We start from the raw sequence: 21,168 nt of genomic DNA, 5'->3' as shown, positions 1-21,168 counted from the left end.
AAAGAGATGGGGAAACAGTGGAAACAGTGTCAGACTTTATTTTTTGGGGCTCCAAAATCACTGCAGATGGTGACTGCAGCCATCAAATTAAAAGACGCCTACTCCTTGGAAGGAAAGTTATGACCAACCTAGATAGCATATTGAAAAGCAGAGACATTATTTTGCCAACAAAGGTCCGTCTAAGTCACGGCTATGGTTTTTCCAGTGGTCATGTATGGATATGAGAGTTGGACTGTGAAGAAAGCTGAGCACCGAAGATTAGATGCTTTTGAACTGTGGTGTTGGAGAAGACAATCTTGAGACTCCTTTGGACTGCAAGGAGATCCAACCAGTCCATTCTTAAGGAGATCAGCCCTGGGATTCTTTGGAAGGAATGATGCTAAAGCTGAAACTCCAGTACTTTGGCCACCTCATGCGAAGAGTTGACTCATTGGAAAAGACTCTGATGCTGGGAGGGATTGGGGGCAGGAGGAGAAGGGGACAACAGAGGATGAGATGGCTGGATGGCATCACTGACTCGATGGACATGAGTTTGAGTGAACTCCGGGAGTTCGTGATGGACAGGGAGGCCTGGCGTGCTGCGATTCATGGGGTCGCAAAGAGTCGGACACGACTGAGCGACTGAACTGAATAAGCTCATTAATTCAAGTGTTTAAGTTCATTTAAATGTGATATGATCATTGGTGTGGCTAGGTTTGAGCTCACCACATTTGTATTTTTCTGGTTTTCCATATTTTCCTTATTTCCTGTTTCTTCTTTCTTGCTTTCTTTAGAGAGCATTGTGTTTCCAGGATTTCATTTTAGCATATTATCCTCTCGGCTTTTTGCATGTTGCTTACAATTATTATATTTCTAGTGGTTTCTCTAAAGATTATAGAATTCCTCTTTTACTTTTCACAATCAACCTTGAGTTTATAGTATAACAGTTCCAGGACATTGTTATTCAAATCAACATTAAATACACGGTTGATGTTTAAGCAATGCAGTAAGTAGACATGCTGACCCCTGTGAATTTGAAAATCTGAATCTAACTTTATAATCTGCCCACCACATCCACAGTTCACCATCTGTGCATTCAGCCAACTGTGGATCATGTGGTACTATAGTTTGTATTTATTGAAAAAATGCTGTGCATAAATGGACCCGTGTAGTTCTAACCTGTGTTGTTTAAGGGTCAACTATATGCCATTTTCTGGAAAATATAAGATCTCATAGTGTTTCAATTTACCAAGCTCCTGCCTTTTGTGATTCAAATTATAAATGTTATAAACTCCACCTATGTTTGCTTTGAAAAGTCACTAGTCTTTTGAAGATATGTTGCAAAAAAGGATAGAAAAGGACCCTTTTGAACCAATATATTTACCCTTTGAGGTGTCTTTATTTTCTCTTGTAAACCTGAGGTTTCGTCTGAGTCATTTCCCTTTTGTCTGTATGATTTCTTTTCTGTTTCTTGTAGAGCTGATAGGTTTGATCTTCATAGAAGTCTAGTTTTTTGTTTTTCTTTTAGCACCTTATTGATATATTTTCATTTTCTGTTTGCTTCTTTGATTCTGATGAAGTTTTCAGTCATTCTTACTGTTCTTCCCCTTAAGATAGTGTATCCTTTTTAGCTGCTCTTAAGATGTTCTTTTTGACATTGGTTTTCAATAGTTTGACTATGGTATTCCTTGGTTTCATTTAAAAAATATTTATTCTGGTTGTGTTTCACAGAACAAGAGGATCTGTTTGTTGAACATGTGAACATTATTCAGCCCTGTACTCTCTGCTTTTCCTTAGGGTTTCAATTATATGTTTTATTTTTCATATTATCCCACATTTTTCTGGTGCTTCTTTTTTTTTTTTTTGACCTATCTTTGAATTCGTTACTTCTTTCCTCTGCTCTGTCCATCTGTTCCTAACTTTATCTGAAGTTATTTTGTTTTAATTTTTTTTATTTCAGACTGTATTCTTCATTTCTTTGCACTTTGATTTTTCAGTTATTTTCTAATTGTCTGTTTTTTTACTCATGTCCATTTTTTCTTTTCTTTAATAATATATTAAATAATATAAAAATATTAAATAATATTAAAGAATAATATATTCTTTTAGCCTGTTTATGTCTCTTGACTTTCCTACTTCTTTTCATGTCTTGTAATTTTAAAATTATGTCTTAGATGTTCTATATTCCAGAGCAGTATATATAGACTAAACTGGTTAATACTTTCTTCCCGAATGGTCTTGTCTTTTCGTTTGTCAGGAAGCAAGGATAAGAGGTTGACGTCTTTGGTCTGATCAGGAATTTAGCTGAGTTGGAGCTCACTTGTTGCTTGAGCTAGTTTCAGTTCATTCAGAGTGAAGTGGGGAGTTCCTGCCTGTCCAGTGGTTAGGACTCTGCTTTCACTGCCAAGGGGCTGAGTAGTCCCTGGTCTGGGCACTAAGATCCTGCAAGCCAAACTGGCCATGGTTTTTTGTAGTATGTATGATACCTCAGTGATGCTTCAAATTTTGACTGGCTAGTAAGGGCTACCTCTAGTTGTGGTCTGAGGGCTTCTCATTATGGTGACTTTTCTTGTCACGGTGATGGGCTCTATGGTGTGTGGGCTAAATAGTTGTGGCTCAGTAGCTGTGACGCTCAGGCTTAGTGGCTCCATGGCATGTGGGATCTTCCTGGACCAGGAATTGAACCCGTGTCTCCGGCATTGGCAGGAGGATTCTTTACCACTGAGTGACTAGGGAAGCCTGTAATGGCTTGCTTTTAAAAATACCAATTAGCAAGTAGGAAACTGACAAAATAGAAATGAGACTAACTTAAATGGATAAATAAAGTTGCTTCATACTGATGATGCTGTGGTGTTAAAGAAGACTTTGAATTCAAAGTTGTATTTTAAAAGAACAATTATAATTTTCTATTATAGGAATCACATGCAGCCCAACTACAGATCCTTATGGAATTCCTCAAGGTTGCAAGAAGAAATAAGAGAGAGGTATATTATTTTGTGTGTTTTACATAATGTTTCTTTACTGTTGTTGATTCTTGACATTTTTGTCCCCATTTTTGTGAAAGCACATCAGGCTTAAAATTTTATTTAAATATTTGAAAGCATTTGAGTTTTCAGGAGTTGTGTTTGTTTTTTTTTTAAGCTTTGTTATTTAACTTCTTTTACCTTTGCAACTTGATATGTTAAAAATCCCTTTTTAGACATGAGTTAAAACATTTTCTGTAGATTTGAAAATAATGACATTACCTCACAGCTATAAAGAATAGCTACAAAGAATGAAAGTTAGGCTCAAATGACAGTTAGGCTCAAACTTTGACCCTTAAAAGAAAACATAGGAGTTACAGTTTTCCTATGATTAAAATGCATGCTGGAGAGGAAAAACAAGTAAAAATATAGCTACCTATTTAGAACTTGGAAAGTGTAAGCCATGCAGGATAACTAAAAAATAACTTTTTATTAGCAATTTTAGAACCATAGTATGCTAACTAAGCATTTTAACATGTCAAAGTCATTTCATAATAGTACGAAATATGGGAAAACCAAAGACAAAATCCTATATTCTCAGTAGCATGCTAAAATAACTTTGAAAATGGTTTTATATTTAAATTCCTAACTGACTCAAATCTTACATTTTTACTTTCAGTTGTCTAATTAGGTCATTTTCACTCAAAAAAATATAACCATGTATTTTAGGCTTCAGGCAGTCTTTATTATTTTTTGAAAATAAAAAGATGAGAACTTATTTTGGTAACTGTGCATTGCCAGAACTTTATATTATCTTAGTTCGATATTTCCACTTCTTTTTGACTATTCATGATGTCTATTTTTAGCTTTTTTTTTTACTTTGTTCAGATTGGATTTTTCCACATTATGCTTCTCTTTATAGCTAAATGTTGTTCACATGGTTTATGATTGTATTTTCCTTTAACTTTTGCTGAAGTAGTAGTTGTGATTTTAATATGTTTTAATATCTATTAAAATTATTTTCATTGTGAATTCAAGATTTATGTATACTTAAAGACTTTTAATTTATTTTTTTGGTGGGTACTTTATCTTCAACTTCAATTTGTTTAAGAATCACCTGAGGATCTTCTTAGAATCCAAGTTCTGATGAAGAGGGTGTGTGTTGGAAGCCTAAAAATCTGCATTTCTAGCAAGCTCCAGATGATGATGCTCTTGGTCCTTGAACCATAGTTTAAGTAATAAAGTTGAACATTTTATGACATATGGAAGCAAAATGATTAATTCAGTACCCAGCCATCATTGCTATAGCAAATTCTTTGGAAAAGTGATAGTTTTTTCTATTTCATATATACTTTCTGCCCTCCTAAAACAACATCAGATTGTTTTGCAGTAGTTTTATGTGGTTCTTTTTATATTAGACTTTGAACTCATTGAATGAAATTAAGACATAGGAAATTACTTGATAATGAATCAGTTAAGTGAACAGTCCAAACATAAGGATAAAGTGAAAGTGAAGTCGCTCAGTCGTGTCCGACTCTTAGCGACTCCATGGACTGTAGCCTATCAGGCTCCTCCATCCGTGGGATTCTCCAGGCAAGAGTACTGGAGTGGAGTGCCATTGCATAAGGATAACTGGGGATTAAATGAAATGGCCGATTATTATCTATGATCTGAATTATTAAGGTTTTCTTTTCTCTCTGAGATTTTTTACACTTCTCTAGAGTGTCTTAATGCTTGCAACATATTTAGATTTGAAATCGTTTCAGGCAAGAAGGATATAGCATATAACTATAAAATAATACAGATTGACCAGAAGGTCAGTTACTGCTTTTGATTTTTTTCCCTCAAGATTAGTTTGCAGACTCTGGAAATTAGCTTTGTGATTTTATGCAGAACTTCCAATAGGGCAGTTGAATCTGCTTTTCAGAGTTAACATACTTACTTGTTCAGGTGTCACATCTTGCTTTTAGAATTGTAGATTTAATTTTTAAATTTTTTTTTCTATTGACTCTCTTTTGAGTATTAAGAGAAGGGAATATGCAAGGCACAGAGTAGGCATTTTCATTAATTATTTATTTCTGTGTAACAAGTTACCCTCAAAATGAATGGCTTAAAAACAGCAAACATTTACTATCTAGTGTCAGGAATCCTGGTGTAGAATAACTGAGTGCCTTGGCTCAGGGTTTCTCACCAAGCAAAGCAATCCAGGTGTTGGCCAGGGCAGCAGTTACCTTAAGGTTCTATGGGGATAGGAATGCATCCAAATTAACTCATTGGCTGTTGGGAAGAGATACCAAATTCTTACCACATGGGCTTCTCCATAGGATAACTTACTCCCTGGCAGCTGACTTCCTCAGAGTGAGAAAGCCGGCAGTCACATGCTTTCTGTAGCTTAATCTTGAAAGTTACATCTCAAGAAATGTTTTGTTTTTTCTATTAGAAGCAAATTTTTGGGTCTAGCCCACACAAATAGGGAATTACACAGGTTATGGATTCTGAGGTAGGACTCTTTGGAGGCTGTCTTAGAGCCAGCCTGCCACAGCACTCAACAAATATATGTTTTTAAATGAACATGCTATTCTTTCTTCAAAGTTAGATTGAACAAGAGGGCTCCAGTTTCTATGTAAAAACCAGTCTCCTTGGTGCAAATTTGTACCAGCATTTGAACAATTTGCCTTACATTTCATTCAATTTAATTTTAAAATATACTTTTGGTCATTTGTAGTACCTTTTTAATTCCTTGTAATAGGACAGTTTTGAGGGACCTTGGTTTCCTTTTGGTTTTGTTTGAAGTTTTATTTTGAATATAAATATATTGCATTTTAATATTTTTATACGAAATAAAGCATAGAAAAGTTTGTAAAACAAATTACAGTTTAAAGATTCATAGCGCGATCATCCATGTAACCACCATCCTGATCCAGTGATAGATTTTTGCTAGGACTCGTAAAACTCTCTGCCTACCCTTTCCAGATTATAGTCTTTTCCCTTGCCTTTAGGTAGTCAGTATTCTGACGTCTCTGTTTTTCTTTATTGTTTTAAAGTCTAAGTATTTTTAATTTATAAGTCTCTTCTTTTGAATTAATATAAATGCACTTCTGCCTTATGTAATGTTTTGTTCTTCTCTTTGGCTCAGTGTTAAGATTCATCCCTAGTGTTGTATATGGCTATAATTGATTCCCTTTTGTTGTTGTATAGTATTCTATTAATTGAATACACACCATTTTTATTGCAAACAATGTTACTATCTTATATATATATCTTATCAAGGTATATATTAGAATATATATCTCAATGCTTCATATGTAGAAATGAAATTATTAAGTCATAGGGTATGTACATCTTCAAATTTAGTAGATAATGCCAAACAATGCCTGAGTGGTTGAATTGGTTACTCTTCCTGCAGGAATTGTAGGAATGGAATTGTAGGAATGTTCCTGTTGTACTATATTCTTGCCAGTACTTGATATCAGTAGACTTTTTCCAGTTTAGCTCATCTTGGGATATGTATTGGTATCTCTTTGTGGTTTTAAGTTGCATTTCCCTGATGGATAATGAGGTTGAGTACTCAGTACTATAAATTGGCCATTTGGATTTTTGTGTATGTATGAAGTACTTGGTTTAAGCTTTGTGCATCTTTTCTATTTCATTGATTTTCCTTCTGGTTTGCTTATATATTCTAGATAAAAATTCTTTTTTCTATCTATCTATCTACTTATCTATAGCAGATCTTTCTCCCCCTCTAATTGGGCTGCTTTTTTCATTGTGTTAATGATGTTATTTGATGAAGAGAAGTTTCTGTTTATAGTGGAGTCAAATTTATTAGTCTTGCCTGTTATAATTAGTGCCTTTTCTATTAGGTAAAGAATTCTTCTCCACCTGAAGTCTGCTTGAATCTTTTATTTATTTATTTTTTCCATACATACATCTATAATCTACTTGGGAATTTTTCATATGAATATCCAGGTGTCTAAGCATCCTTGATTAAAAAGTTCATCCTTTTCCCATTGCTTTGAAATACCACGTCTCTCATACATCATGTGTCCATACATACATGGGTCTATTTCCAGGCTCTCTCTTGCTCCACTGGTCTGTTTGTCTGTCTTTCTGGCAATACCACATTGTATTAAATACTAGAACTTTGAAGTAAGTTACTATTCTTTTTTAGGAAAGTTGCAGCTATTCATGGCTCTTTGTATTTCTCTATAAATTTTAAAACCAGCTGATACATTTCCATGGTATACCTGCTGTGATTTTTATGGGGATTACTTTGACTCCATAGATCAATTTGGGAGGCTCTCTTTACAGTATTGAGCCCTCTAGCCGTTGAACATGGTATTTCTCTCTGTATATATAGTTCCTTAAAAATGGCCTCCAAAATTTTGATATTATTCAGGATATTATTCTTACATATCTATTTTAGAGTTGTCCTTAGGTCCTCAATCATTTTTATGCTACTCTAAGTGATGTCTGTGTCTTTAATTTCAGTTTCTTACTATTTATTGCTGGCATATAGAAATGCAATTGATTTTGACACATACTTTTTTTTTGTATCCAGCAACTTTGTTAAACTCATTGATTCTAATAATTTATTTGTAGATTATTTTGTATTTTCTTTGCACACATCATCATCTGCAAATAATAACAGTTTAGTTTCTTTCTTTATGATCCTTATATCCTTTATTTATTTTTCTTGTCTTACTCTGCTGGCTAGGATATCCGGTACAGTGATGAATAGAAGTGGTGATAGCGGGGCATCCTAGTCTTGGTGCTGATCTCAAAGTGAAAGCTTTCGACGTGTCACCATTAGGTATGATGTTTTCTGTAGGTTTTTGGTAGGTATTTTTTTAATCATTCAAGGAGCTAAGTTCTATTCCCAGTTTCCTAAGAGAATTTTTTTTATAATTGTAAGTGGGGGTTGAATATTCTCCAAAGTTTTTGTGCAGTTGAGATGATATAATTTTTTTTCATTATATTAAAATGGATCATTATTTGTTTAACATTAAAAACTCTATCAGCTTTGCACCTAGGGTGACCATCTGTCCTGATTTTCCCAGGAGTGTTCTAGTTTTATCACTGAATGTTCTGTATTCTAGATAAGTAGGACAGTTGTTTGCCCTCTTTGGCTCCCTTATTGCATCTATATTCATTAATAAGGTTGTTCTTTAACTTTTTATACACTGATCTTGTCAGGTTTTATTATAAAGTTGGTTTTATCAAATTGGTTGGAGAATGTTTCCTCTTTTTCTGTTTTCTGGAAGAATTTGTATAATCTAGGATGAATATCTTTGGTGAATATTTAAAGATTTTGCTGGAAAAGCTATATGGACCTGTTGTTTGCAGAAACTTTGTTGATTCATTTACTGCTTATTCAGATTTTTGTTTTAGATATCATTTTTGACATGTTATATTTTTTCTAAGAGTTGTCTGTTTCTTCTGAGTTTTCAAATTTTTTAGTATTAGATTGGTCTTAATACTAAGCTTTTAATACGCTAGAGTTTTTAGTGATGTCTTTCATTCCTGACTCTGCTCATTGGTGCTGTACATTTTGCTGTTTGTTTGTTTTGATCAGGTCATGTCAGGGATTCAGGGATGTATCACTTTTATGAGTTTTATCCAGGAACCAGCTTTTTCGCTTTGTTTATGTTCTCTATTTTATTTTTGTTTTCCATTTTCTTAATTACCCTCCTTAGAATTACATTGTCCATCCTTCTACTTCTTTTGGTTTTATTTTGTTGTTTCTCTTCTAATTTGTTAACTTGGATATACATATTAGTAGGCAGACTTTATTTTTAATAATAGACACATTTCAGGCCATAGTTCTTTTAGTTGCATCTAATAATTTTGGTATGGCATTTTGTTTGTTATTCCTTAGTTCAATGTAGTCTCTAATTTTCGTTATACTTTTTCTTAGGCATGTGGGTTATTTATAGATAAACTTGTTACTTGGATATTGGGATTCTTTCATTTAAAAAGAGGTTACTTATTTTATTTTTGATTGTGTTGGGTCTTCATTGCTGCCTGTGGGCTTTCTCTAGTTGTGTCAAGTGGGGGCTACTCTTGGTTGCTGTGCACGGGCTTCTCCTTGTGGTGGCTGCTCTTGTTGCTGAGCACAGGTTCTAGGCACACAGGCTTCAGTAATTGTGGCTCATGGGCTCTAGAGAGCAGGCTCTGTAGTTATAGTACATGGACTTAATTGCCCCGTGGCATGTGGAATCTTCCTGGACCAGGGATCAAACCCACATCCCCTGCATTTGGAGGTGGATTCTTATCTACTGTACTACCAATGGAGACCTTTTTTTAAAAAAATTATGGATTTCTGTTATAATTGCATTGTTATCAGAAAATAATTTGGTTTTTATAGTATGATATTTGCACTGTCACATGTTAGTTCATTAAATTTTGAAACATTCGTGCTTGTAAAGAATGTGTTTCCTGCAGTTGCAGTGTGGTAAGAATGTTTTGCATCCTGTTGAATCTTTGGTTCTTTGTTGTATCACTAACTTATTTGAGGTGAATTTCTTGTATACAGCAGAGGTTTTTCATTCACCCTGCCGGACTCAGTCTTATAATTTTGTATTTAAACCATTTACATTTAATGTAAAAGAGTTTAAGCCTGCCATTTTATTATGTTGTTGTTTCTTTTCTCTTTTGATTTTTTGTTATTATGTTTTTTCTTTAAGAGTTACTTCATTGTATTTCTATTTTTTTAAAGACATTTTTTAGAGCAGTTTTAAGTTCACAGAAGAATTGAAAAGATGGTACAGAGATTTTCCATATACCTCATAGTAATACACATTTAAATTTCCTCATTTTTTTTTTTATGACTTGAAAGCTCATTTCTTCTTAGGACTGAATATTATTCCATTGTCTTTATGAACCACTGTTTATCCATTCATCTGAAGGACATCTTGGTTGTTTCAGGTATTGTTAATTATGACTAAAGCTGCTATCAATGTGTTTTTTTGGAATTGAAGTTTTCAACTCGCTTGGGTATATACCAAGGATGTGATTACTGGCTTCTATAAGAATATGTATAATTTTTAAAGAAACTGCCAAACTGCCTTTCAGAGTGGCTGTACAATTTTTCATTCCTACCAAGAATAAATGAGAGTTCTTGTTGCTACACATCTTTTTCAGCTTTTGGTGTTGTCAGTGTTCTGGATGTTGGCTATTCTAATTAGTATACAGTGCTTTTTTTTTAAATTTATTTTTAGTGCTTTTTTGTTTATATATATATAGTATTATTAATCTTACTGCTTTTTTTTAAACCAGCTTTTCTTTTTTCTGGAAGTCTATCAGTATTCTTTTGTTCAGTTTTGAATATTTCAGATAATTGACGAGGTCTTGGCAACTGTAATTTACTAATTAGCTCTAAAAAACAAAATTAAGATACTGAATTTAATACTTCAGCATGTTTTTATTCAATCATGCTGCTGCTGCTGCTGCTAAGTTGCTTTAGTCATGTCCAACTCTGTGCGACCCCATAGACAGGCAGCCCACCAGGCTCCCCCGTCCCTGGGATTCTCCAGGCAAGCACACTGGAGTAGGTTGCCGTTTCCTTCTCCAATGCATGAAAGTGAAAAGTGAAAGTGAAGTCGCTCAGTCGTGTCTGACTCTTCGCGACCCCATGGACTGCAGCCTACCAGGCTCCTCCGCCCATGGGATTTTCCAGGCAGGAGTACTTATTCAGTCATAGTGAAGGTCAAATAAATGAGTGCCAATGATACCTAACTGCACCAAAGCTAATGTCAATTAAAGGGCGTTCTATTTTTGAATTCTTTTATGTTTTAGTCTTAAGGGATTCAGAGACTTTTGTTCTTCACTTTTCAAATTTTTAAATAATTTCTTTGGGTTGTAATACAGTATACTGTATTGAGAGTGCTTGCTATTGATGACTTGGACTGTGCTCTCAAGTAGCATTTCTTCATCTTCTGTATTTATTATTATTATTATTTTTAGTACCCCCAAAAGTCACTATAATGTTAAGGCAGATTTGATCCAGAAATTTGTCAGTTTTCATTCCCGTTTGTGGTCTGTTTTCATTTAGATAATGACAGTTCAGCTTTATGAACTTTCTTCATGTGTTTCCAAAACATTCTTGGTCTCTGCTTTATGCTTTTATTCTAGATTCTGCCTCTCTGGTTTATGAAACACATTTGCAGAGTGAATTTAGCCTAGTTGTTCCTTTTGCTTTTTAAAACAGTTATCCTTTATCTTCTATTTCCTCATACTATAATGTCTTATATTGATGCCTGAAAGGACAACACTTGTTTCCTTTATTCATTACCTCTCTCCATATTTCTGGCCACCAAATGTGTAGGTGATTTTTTACACCAGCTAGTTCTCCAGTTCTCTGTAGATAAAGCAGAGTGTCCTGGAAATCAATTCAGGTCAATTCTATCTAGCACTGTTTACTTGGAGTTGGCCCCAGATTCCACTGGTTGAGGACTCAGTCCCATAAGACTGAGCTGCCCCTTCAGATCATAATTGCATGTCCAAGAAGTCACTTGTATATTTAACCTACTGGCTATAAATTGGCGGTTCCCATGTCCCCCTCCAAGAATGTGATAATTTGCTAAAATGGATCACATAACAGGAAAATAGTTTACTTACTGCATCATCAGTTTATTGTAAAAGGATAGAACTGAGATATGTGGGAAGGGGCATGGAGCGTCCATACCCTCTCCAGGTGTGCCGTTCGCCCAGCATCCTCATATACTCCCCAACCTACATGTTCACCAACCCAGAAGCTCTTCCCTAGACTGAATTCCATGAGGCCAAGGGCTAGAGTTTTCTAAATCCCGTTCTTCACAGTACTTAGCAAAATGTTTAAGATTGGTCAATATTTGAGTTAATATATTATCAACTGTCTATATATTGCCTCAGAAGAAAACATGCTTAAAAATCTGTTTATCCCTACTAGTTATCAGGTAAAATAAAGGTAAATAATAAGGTCCTGTTTTCAAGTAGTAGTATTATAACATAGTAGTTAACGGCATGAATTGTGGAGCTGCCTTGATTTCAACTCCAGTTCTGCTGTGTACTTACTGCGATCTTGGGCAAGTCACTTAATCTTTCTGTGATTTATTTTCCTGTATAATACTTCCTGTTGCACACCTAGCAATAAATATATTCATTATCATTATTTTATATTCTAAAAACTGGCTCAGGAGTTTTCCCTGAAAGTTCAGTGGTTAAGACTCAGCTCCCAACACAGGGGGACATGGGTTTGATTCCTGTTTGGGGAACTGAGATCCTGCATGCTGCACAAAAAATAAATGGCCAAAAAATAAAATTGGCCTCAATATATTTGGCTTAGATTAAGACAGCCACTTATATATAATAATTATAGAAATTTAAATCTAATAGTGTTTCTGGAAAGCAGTTTTGTTTCATGTAGTGAAGAGTTGCTATTTCTCTTGATCAAATGATTTCATTTTAATAATCTCAATAAAATTTGGAATGCAGACTCATAATCTAAAATGCAGACTCATGGTTCAGAATTACTTACGATTGTCAAATATATCATTAAATATAATAATTAAAATGTTTGCATTTTAAAGGCATGGAGAAAAGTTATGGTGCAATAGGCAAAATGTCAAAGATGAGGCATAATCTTAAATATGTTTTAAAAAATGCATAAGAGGGTAACTTGTGATTGCTTTTGGGTGGTAGAATTTAATCTTCAAGACTTATTTTTATTTTAAAAATGAGGTTAACAACTGACATGCTGATATTAATTGCTGACAGTTAAATGAGGTGATTTGAAAGTTCTTTGGATATCTTTGTTTTTATTAAATCATATTGTTATTGTTCATCTTTAATATTTTTATTATAAAGTCAATTATTCTATTAAACAAAGAATGATTTTCTTAAATATTAAGTCTTTACATTTACTTTTTAACATAGGAACTTGCATAAAAACTGCTTTTTTTTTAACATAAAAACTGCTTTTTATCTGCAGTTTTTCACCCCTACAGTTTACCATTAGTGCACAATTTCCTAAAAATCATATTCCAAATGTAAAATTACTTTATGATTGTGGTGATGCCAGTGTGGTTTGGTTTAGGCTTTTTTTTTTTTTTCCCCCTCTCTAATCTACAGCAACTGGAGCAGATTCAGAAGGAGTTAAGTGTTTTGGAAGAGGATATCAAAAGAGTGGAAGTAAGATCAAGAATTTCTTATATCTCGAGTAGCTTTTCAATTTCATGAAAATTTTGCTTTTCCTTTAAATTGCTGCATTAAGTTAATGGGATTGGTATCCGTTACATAGAAAGTAACAGGCATAATTTCTGCAATAATTTATTAGGAGCCCTTTTCCTCTGAGTTAATGATCAAAAGTTAGAGTTTAAGCAGTTAGTAAACAAAGCTAATATTTGCATCAAGAGGGATGTTACTTTTCTTAATGTTTGCAAAGAATATTTTCAAAGTAGAGACTGATATATCCTGTTTTTCTATACTTTGGTGAGTTGAACAGTAATGGTCCAGTTGCCATTCAGTCACTCAGTCGTGTCCAGATCTTTGTCACCCCATGGACTACAGCACACCAGGCTTCCCTGTCCTTCACCATCTCCCAAAGCTTGCCCAGACTCATATGTATTGAGTTGGTGATACCATCCAACCATCTTGTCCTTTGTCTTCTGCTTCTCCTCCTGCTTTCAATCTTTCCCAGCATCAGGGTCTTTTCCAGTGAATCGGCTCTTTGTATCAGGTGGCCAAAGTATTGGAGTTTTAGCGTCAGCATCAGTCCCTCCAATGAGTATTCAAGATTGATTTCCTTAGGATTGAGTGGTTTGATCCCCTTGCAGTCCAAGGGACTCTCAAGAGTCTTCTCCAACACCACAGTTCAAAAGCATCAATTCTTCAGTGCTTAGCCTTCTTTATGGTCCAACTCTCACATTAGTACATGACTGCTAGAGAAACCATAACTTTGACTAATGCCAAAGAAGGTGAAGTAGAACAATTCTGTGAAGACCTACAAGACTTTATAGAACTTTATAGAACCCGAAAAAGATGTCCTTTTCGTCATAGGGGACTGGAATGAAAAGCAGGAAATCAAGAGATACCTGGAGTAACAGGCAAGTTTCACCTTGTAGTACAAAATGAAGAACTTGTAGTACAAAATGAAGCAGGGCAAAGGCTAACAGAGTTTTGCCAAAAGAATGCACTTGTCATAGCAAACACCCTTTTCCAACAACACGAGAATACTCTACACATGGACATCACCAGATGGTCAATACCGAAATCAGATTGATTATATTCTTTGCAGCCAAAAATGGAGAAGCTCTATACAGTCAGCAAAAACAAGACTGGGTACTGACTGTGGCTCAGATCACAAACTCCTTATTGCAAAATTCATACTTAAACTGAAGAAAGCAGGGAAAACCATTAGACCATTCAGGTATGACCTAAATCAAATCTCTTACAATTATACAGTGGAAGTAATGAATATATTCAATGGATTAGATCTGACAGAGTGCCTGAAGAACTGTGGATGGAATTTCATAATATTGTACATGAGGTGGTAATCAAAACCATCCTCAAGAAAAAGAAATGCAGAAAGGCAAAATGGTTTTCTGGCGAGGTCTTACAAATAGCTGAGAAAAGAGAAGCGAAAGGCAAGGGAGAAAAGGAAAGATACACCCATCTGCATGCAGAGTTCCAAAGAATAGCAAGGAGAGATAAGAAACCCTTCCTAAGTGATCAATGCAAAGAAATAGAGGAAAACAGTAGAATGGGAAAGACTAGAGATCTCTTCAAGAAAATTAGAGACACCGAGGGAACATTTCATGCAAAGATGGGCTCAATAAAGGACAGAAATAGTAGGGACCTAACAGAAGCAGAAGCCATTAAGAAAAGGCGGCAAGAATACACAGAAGAACTATACAAAAAGGATCTTAATGACCCGGATAACCACAATGGATCACTCACCTAGACCTAGACATCTCAGAGTGTGAAGTCAAGTGGGCCTTAGGAAGTATCACTACAAAGCTAGTGGAGATGATGGAATTCCAGCTGAGCTATTTCAAATCCTGAAAGATGATGCTGTGAAAATGCTACACTCAATATGTCAACAAATTTGGAAAACTCAGCAGGGGCCACAAAACTGGAAAAGTTCAGTTTTCATTCCAGTCCCCGGGAAGAGCAATGCCAATGAACGTTCAGACTACTATACAGTGGCCCTCATTTCACATGCTAGCAAAGGAATGCTCAAAATTCTCCAAGCTAGGCTACAACAGTATGTGAACCAAGAACTTCCAGATGTTCAAGCTGGATTTAGAAAAGGCAGAGGAACCAGAGATCAAATTACCAACATGCGTTGGATCATAGCAAAAGCAAGAGAATTCCAGAAAAACATCTCCTTCTGTTTCATTGACTACTCTAAAGCCTTTGTGTGGATCACGAAAAACTGTGGAAAATTCTTCGAGATGGGAATACCAGACCACCTTACTTGCCTCCTGCGAAACCTCTATGCAGGTCAAGACAGAACAATTAGAACTGGACATGGAACAATGGACTGGTTTAAAATTGGGAAAGGAGTACGTCAAGGCTGCATATTATCACCCTGCTTATTTAACTTATGTGTAGAGTACATCATGCGAAATGCCGGGCTGGATGAAGCACAAGCTGGAATCAAGATTGCCAGGAGAAATATCAATGACCTCAGATAGGCAGATGACAGCACCTTTATGGCAGAAAGCAAAGAGGAACTAAAGAACCTCTTGATGAAGGTGAAATAGGAGAGTGAAAAAGCTGGTTTAAAACTCACCTCAAAAAACGAAGATCATGCTATCTAGTCCCATCACTTCATGGCAAATAGATGGAGAAAAAATGGAAACAGTGACAGATTTTATTTACTTGGGCTCCAAACTCTCTGCAGATGGTGATTGCAGCCATGAAATGAAAAGATGCTTGCTCCTGGAAGAAAAGCTATGACTAACCCAGGTTCAATCCCTGGGTTGGGAAGATCCTCTGCAGAAGGGAATGGCAATCCCCTCCACTCTTCTTGCTTAGAGGGCTACAGTTTGTGGGGTTGCCAAGAGTTGGACATGACTGATTGACTAACACTAACACACACCTAGACAGCGTATTAAAAAGCAGAGTCATTCCTTTGCCAACAAAGGTCTGTTTAGTCAGTTGCCATACTTATCTTAATATTTATCAGTAGGTTCTCACCTAGATTAAAAATGATTAGCTAGTTCACTGTTCACATAATGTACAGTATGTCTCATTAAAAATATTTACATTTGTCTTTTTCTGCATTTGATGGCTTCATTAGTAATGAATAACATTTATTAAAGAATTTCTAGTTCTTTAAGTGTGTATGTCATAAAAAAGACTTGTCTCGTAAGTTTCAGATATCCTTGCTTTTGTACTCTATGGAGAGGAAACCTTAAGAAATTTGGATGTTGAGACAAAAAGGAACTGATAAAACCTGGGATTGGAAAGAAATAAATAGCTCCTTTTGACTTATACATCGTCTCTTTGGAGTGGCTATAACTCTAATAATTGTGCTTCCAGGAAATGAGCGGCTTATATTCTCCTGTCAGTGAGGATAGCACAGTGCCTCAATTTGAAGCTCCTTCTCCATCACACAGGTACAAAGCTTGAAACCTGTAATTGCTTTGGATTTATATTATAAAGTGCAGATATGGTATTAGTCCTTGGTAGCCTTTTCCATGTAATGAACACAACTCCTGAGAAATTACTTTTGGTCATGATGTAGAAATGAGATTCAGATGGCCCATCTATTTCCTTTATGCTTTAAATTTCATGCCAGGGATAGTTAGTAGAATATTATAATACTGTGAATTCAGTGATGAATTAATAGTTTGGTGGATTTCTCAAAATAATGGTAGCTTTGAATAATATTGTGAATTAAAATCAGATGACATTGAAAATCTATAATTTGAGAAAATGAAATGGTAATATTAGGGAAAAGTTAGTTAAACTAATACCTTTGTCTTTGCCACTATTCCTGTTGAATTAGGTAGATCTGTTTGTTTAGACATCTCTGCTAGTTTCTTTATAACTCCCCATTATTAATTTAATTAAGTCTTCCCTTCTGTATTCTCTATAGAGCAGGAATTACGTATATCTTGCTCATGACTGTTTCCCTAGATTTTAAGTAGTGGAAGTGACTGGCCTCCTTCAGTATGTTTTTGTAAAATATGGTAAATGTCTATGGTCTCTATGTAAATTTAAAGTTCTATTTATGAAATATCTACTGCCTAACATTTGAATTTGAACTTTTTTGTTGTGTTCAGAGCAAGAGAAATTTTACATGTTTTTAATCCACTGCTAATCCATTCACGATTGTGGTCCAACAGAAGCTTTTTAGACAGATAGTTTTAGGATAACACACGGATTTTCAAGCAGTCCAGTGACAGTACAGGAGATTACACTAACTTCACGGCCGGTGCCAGATCAGGAAAGCCATTTTACATCTAGTTTGGGATGATAGTGGGGAAGGGACACAAGGAATATTCTAGTAAAATAACATTCCTGGTATGTTTAATATATTTCATGAACTGTTTTATAGAGAATCCGCATGAGTGCTGAGTGATTCTGGGGTCACTTTACCTGTGTAATTCAGTTTGTTTTTGTCCATATTTTATTTTCTTTAAAACACTTGGGAATGATTCAGTTTAGCTTAGCATTCACTTCCTGACATACGTGGGATCTGTGTAAATGGAATATTTATTATAGTGCATCCAGGCAAATACAAGTTGTCACATCACAGTGTCTTCTCTAATAAACTGATAATTCTCATTATCATATCACTCTCTGTCTATGACTATGTCTATGACTAAAGTCTATCACTTTATTTCTATATAAATATCACTTTATTTCTTTCTATCTGTTGTGGCCAGGTCTTTTGTTACCATCTGAGCTATGAGGGGAGCCCCTGGTCTTTGTTAATCTCTCACTGATCTTTGTTAATCTCTCACTGGTGACATTTAATAACATATTAACAATATAGTATTATGTTCATTTAACTGGCTTTTTAAAATTGAATGCCTCTGATGCACTGGGCACTGTTTTAAGTGTTGAATGTAGCTGGAAAGTCCCTCCCTTTATGGAACTTCCCTTTGGGTGTGTGTGTGTCTGTGTGTGTGTGGAGGTTGAGGGAGATGCTAAATAAGAAAAACTAAAATATAATATTTGTACATGACATATAAGTAGTATCCTAGGAAGGAAGTTAGACATATTAGAAAGCTGACACATGAATGAAGTGAAGAGAAGAGATAATAAAAAGTCACGGGGTAGTTTTGAGTAGGGTCTATTTTAGATTATAAAATACTTACGGGGTTCACATGTAGAGGACAGAGACTAGACTTTCTGTCTCTCCCAATCCCCTGCAATTGGAAGCTAGGAGGAATGTTAGGAATATTGCAAGAATCCGTAAAGAGGAAATGGTGGACTTTTTATTGGATTTTATAGGATTTTATTGGTGGAAGAGAAGAGAAGTGGTTGTATTATAAAGTGGCCAGTCCCATGAGAGATGTAGGAATTCATGATGTCTGTGAAAACTTTGTTGAATTACTAAAATCGTATGGAACACTATTGTCAGATGATGTGGTCAGTTAGACTGGTTCACAGTTGAAGATGGAAAAACAGGCAAACATGATTTTCTTCAAAAGAGTGTTTTGATTTTTTCTTAAAATACATTCTTTATCACAAGATTTGAGAGAGACACTTGGGAAAACGATGGTAGCTTTGAATATTCTTGGGAAATGACCCTTAAGATGTGGAATTAAACATGGGAAGAATGTTATGCTATCAATATTGAAGTTTGTTTTATTTTTAAGAAATAGTATACAGTTGAAATATAATCCCCCCCAATAATTATTATCATCATTATATAAATGCCAGATTTTGTTCTTATTCCTCATTGTAATGTTTTGGTCTCTTTTTAAGAGGTTTACTTTAAAAAAGAGTTTTTGTGGATTCATTCATTTTTTGTGGATTCAGGGTAAATCCCTTACATTGATTTTGGGTTTATGGTGAGGGTTATGTATTTAATGTAAAGAGAAACAGAAGACATATAAGTATTGATGTTACACCTCCCTCCCCAGGAATTTGTCTTCTGTATACCTTAATTGTCATATCCTGTCTATTCTCTTCCAGCTGCCTTGTTTAGACCCCAGGTATCTCACAGAGTCATGCAATAGTCTTTTAACTGTACTCCTACAGTGTATTGTGAGGAATCGCATCATGTTACTTTCCTTAAAATCATTCAGTGACTTTCCATTGTATTTAAATTGGCTTAGATCGCTTTTGTATGGCCTTCCATAATCCCCTTTACCTTGCCTACTATTTTTGTGCTTTAGAATTGAATTTAACTCCCCAAATGGGCTATTAGGGTAACTTTACTTATATATTATTTTTTTGCTGAGAAACTCCTCTGTTCCTCTCTTAAGTAGCTCCTCATCCTCTAGCCATCCCCAACAATCCAGCCAAGGATGAGCTTTATTCTTTTTTGATACACTAGTTCCCTTAGAAAATGAAGTGGAGGAAGGAAGTTCAAGGTAGAATTAACTACCAGTTTTTAAAAACATTTTCTATTTACTTTGTTCCTGTTCTGCACTGTGTGTACTAGTTTGGGTAGATTTCCCGTGCTGTACTATAATCCTGTTAACACTGGGATTTTCTTACACTCCCACATTTTTATATGAGCATTTATACATAATAGAACTTAAAATAGGTTTTTGAGTAAGTGTATGTGTCACCTAGAATGTAGTTTAATTTTCATAGCTTGTGAAAACTTGATTGAAGCATGACCTTTAGTATACTTAATAAGTAAACTAATTAATCTTTAAAAAAAAAAAACTCAGGCTTCATTGGGGTGAGTGAAGTTGGAGGTGAGTATGTGATTATTTCCTTAATAAAATCAGTTTAAATTTAGTAAAACTTTTAAGCCTTCATTCATTGCAAATTTTTCTTATTAGAATTAGTTCAAACCTGAAGATTGCTGCTTTTAGGGCATTTTTAGTTCTTTAGATTCTGAGGAAAGAAGTCTTCACAATTCAGAGGATAAACTGTAGCTTATACTTCTTTGTTACGTGGCTCTTTGTATTAAATTATGAGTAAATTAGAGAGTGATAGGCAAGCACAGTCCTGTTTAGCTTTTGCCAAATGACATTTTTTTTTAATCCGAGAGTATGAAATATTTTAGTCAAATCTTCTTAACAATGACAGTGATAATTTGGTTTAGATTAAAATATTCTTAGACTGAAAAAACCTAAAGTCTAAAGTTTAGATTTTAGTCTTCTTCAAAGCCATTTATTGCCAGTGGTTTTGCTTGGAATTTTTAAAATGCATCTCATTGACGTGATTTCTGTCTTAGAAATAATTGTCTCATAATTGCTTCATTCTTTGTCTTTAATCAAGCAAGTATTTCAGAACTGTTGTTTATTATTCGCTAACCTCTGGTTTTAGAACTCCAAAGAACCTGGTTTAAAGATAATGTATTAGTTGAAGCTTCTCTGTTTGCTTGGAGGTGAATATATGCTTTAATATGATCCAGATAGTTACTAGAGTTAAATTTGCAGGATAACTCTTGATTTCTTGTGGCAAAATAGTAAATAAATACAAAACAAATAGTAAATAAGATTTATCTAGAATCTCTGATCTTTCAAATGCTTTTGCCAGTAATAGACTTGCTATTGATCATATTTAATTCATTTTTTAAAGACACATTCGTAAGTTTAAATTGTGAATTGCTTATTTAAGTTTTCTGTATTATAGAACAGAATAAAATTTATAGGTAAGACTTTTATATAAGACGCTTTTGTTTTTATTTAACTACTTTAATTAGATATTTTTAAGACTTAAACTTTCATTTCTCTGTCATTTTTGACAAAGGTCCAGATAAATCAAAATGAAGGGAAAAGCCAGGGGTCACTTTAGAGATGCTAGAATTATTGAACTATTATTAAGAATATTCTTATATGTGTGTATATATATATATAGATGGATAGATACACACACACAGACATACACTAGTGGGTCAGTACCTTATGAATTTGTAAATTTCATAATTTGATTGAATAAACTGATAAAGTTCAAGGAATTTGGTATTATGTAATGGCTCCTGGACCAGGATAAGAAATTACTCTTTAACTCACACAGAACTCTATGTAGTTTTGCTTACCCCAGTGACACCCTGCCTTCTCCAGGGTCGTTAAAAAAAAAATGTGTGTGTGGTGGGGAAAGGGTG

General features: G+C 34.8%; 1 protein-coding gene across 2 annotated transcripts in view; it reads left to right on the top strand.

Moving 5' to 3' along the window:
• The window catches only part of RFWD2 (ring finger and WD repeat domain 2, E3 ubiquitin protein ligase), a 196,193-nt gene that overhangs the window by 31,704 nt on the left and 143,321 nt on the right, over positions 1–21,168 (top strand). For both annotated transcript variants that reach the window (XM_010850106.1, XM_010850105.1), the window contains exons 5-7: positions 2,895–2,963; positions 13,050–13,109; positions 16,467–16,543. In XM_010850106.1, the coding sequence (XP_010848408.1) occupies positions 2,895–2,963; positions 13,050–13,109; positions 16,467–16,543 (206 nt within the window). The remainder of the gene's footprint in view (positions 1–2,894; positions 2,964–13,049; positions 13,110–16,466; positions 16,544–21,168) is intronic.

The sequence above is a fragment of the Bison bison genome, unplaced genomic scaffold, assembly GCF_000754665.1.
Source record: "Bison bison bison isolate TAMUID 2011002044 unplaced genomic scaffold, Bison_UMD1.0 scf7180017864289, whole genome shotgun sequence".
Taxonomy (NCBI): Eukaryota; Metazoa; Chordata; class Mammalia; order Artiodactyla; family Bovidae; genus Bison; species Bison bison.
This window is presented reverse-complemented; position numbering and strand designations above follow the sequence as displayed.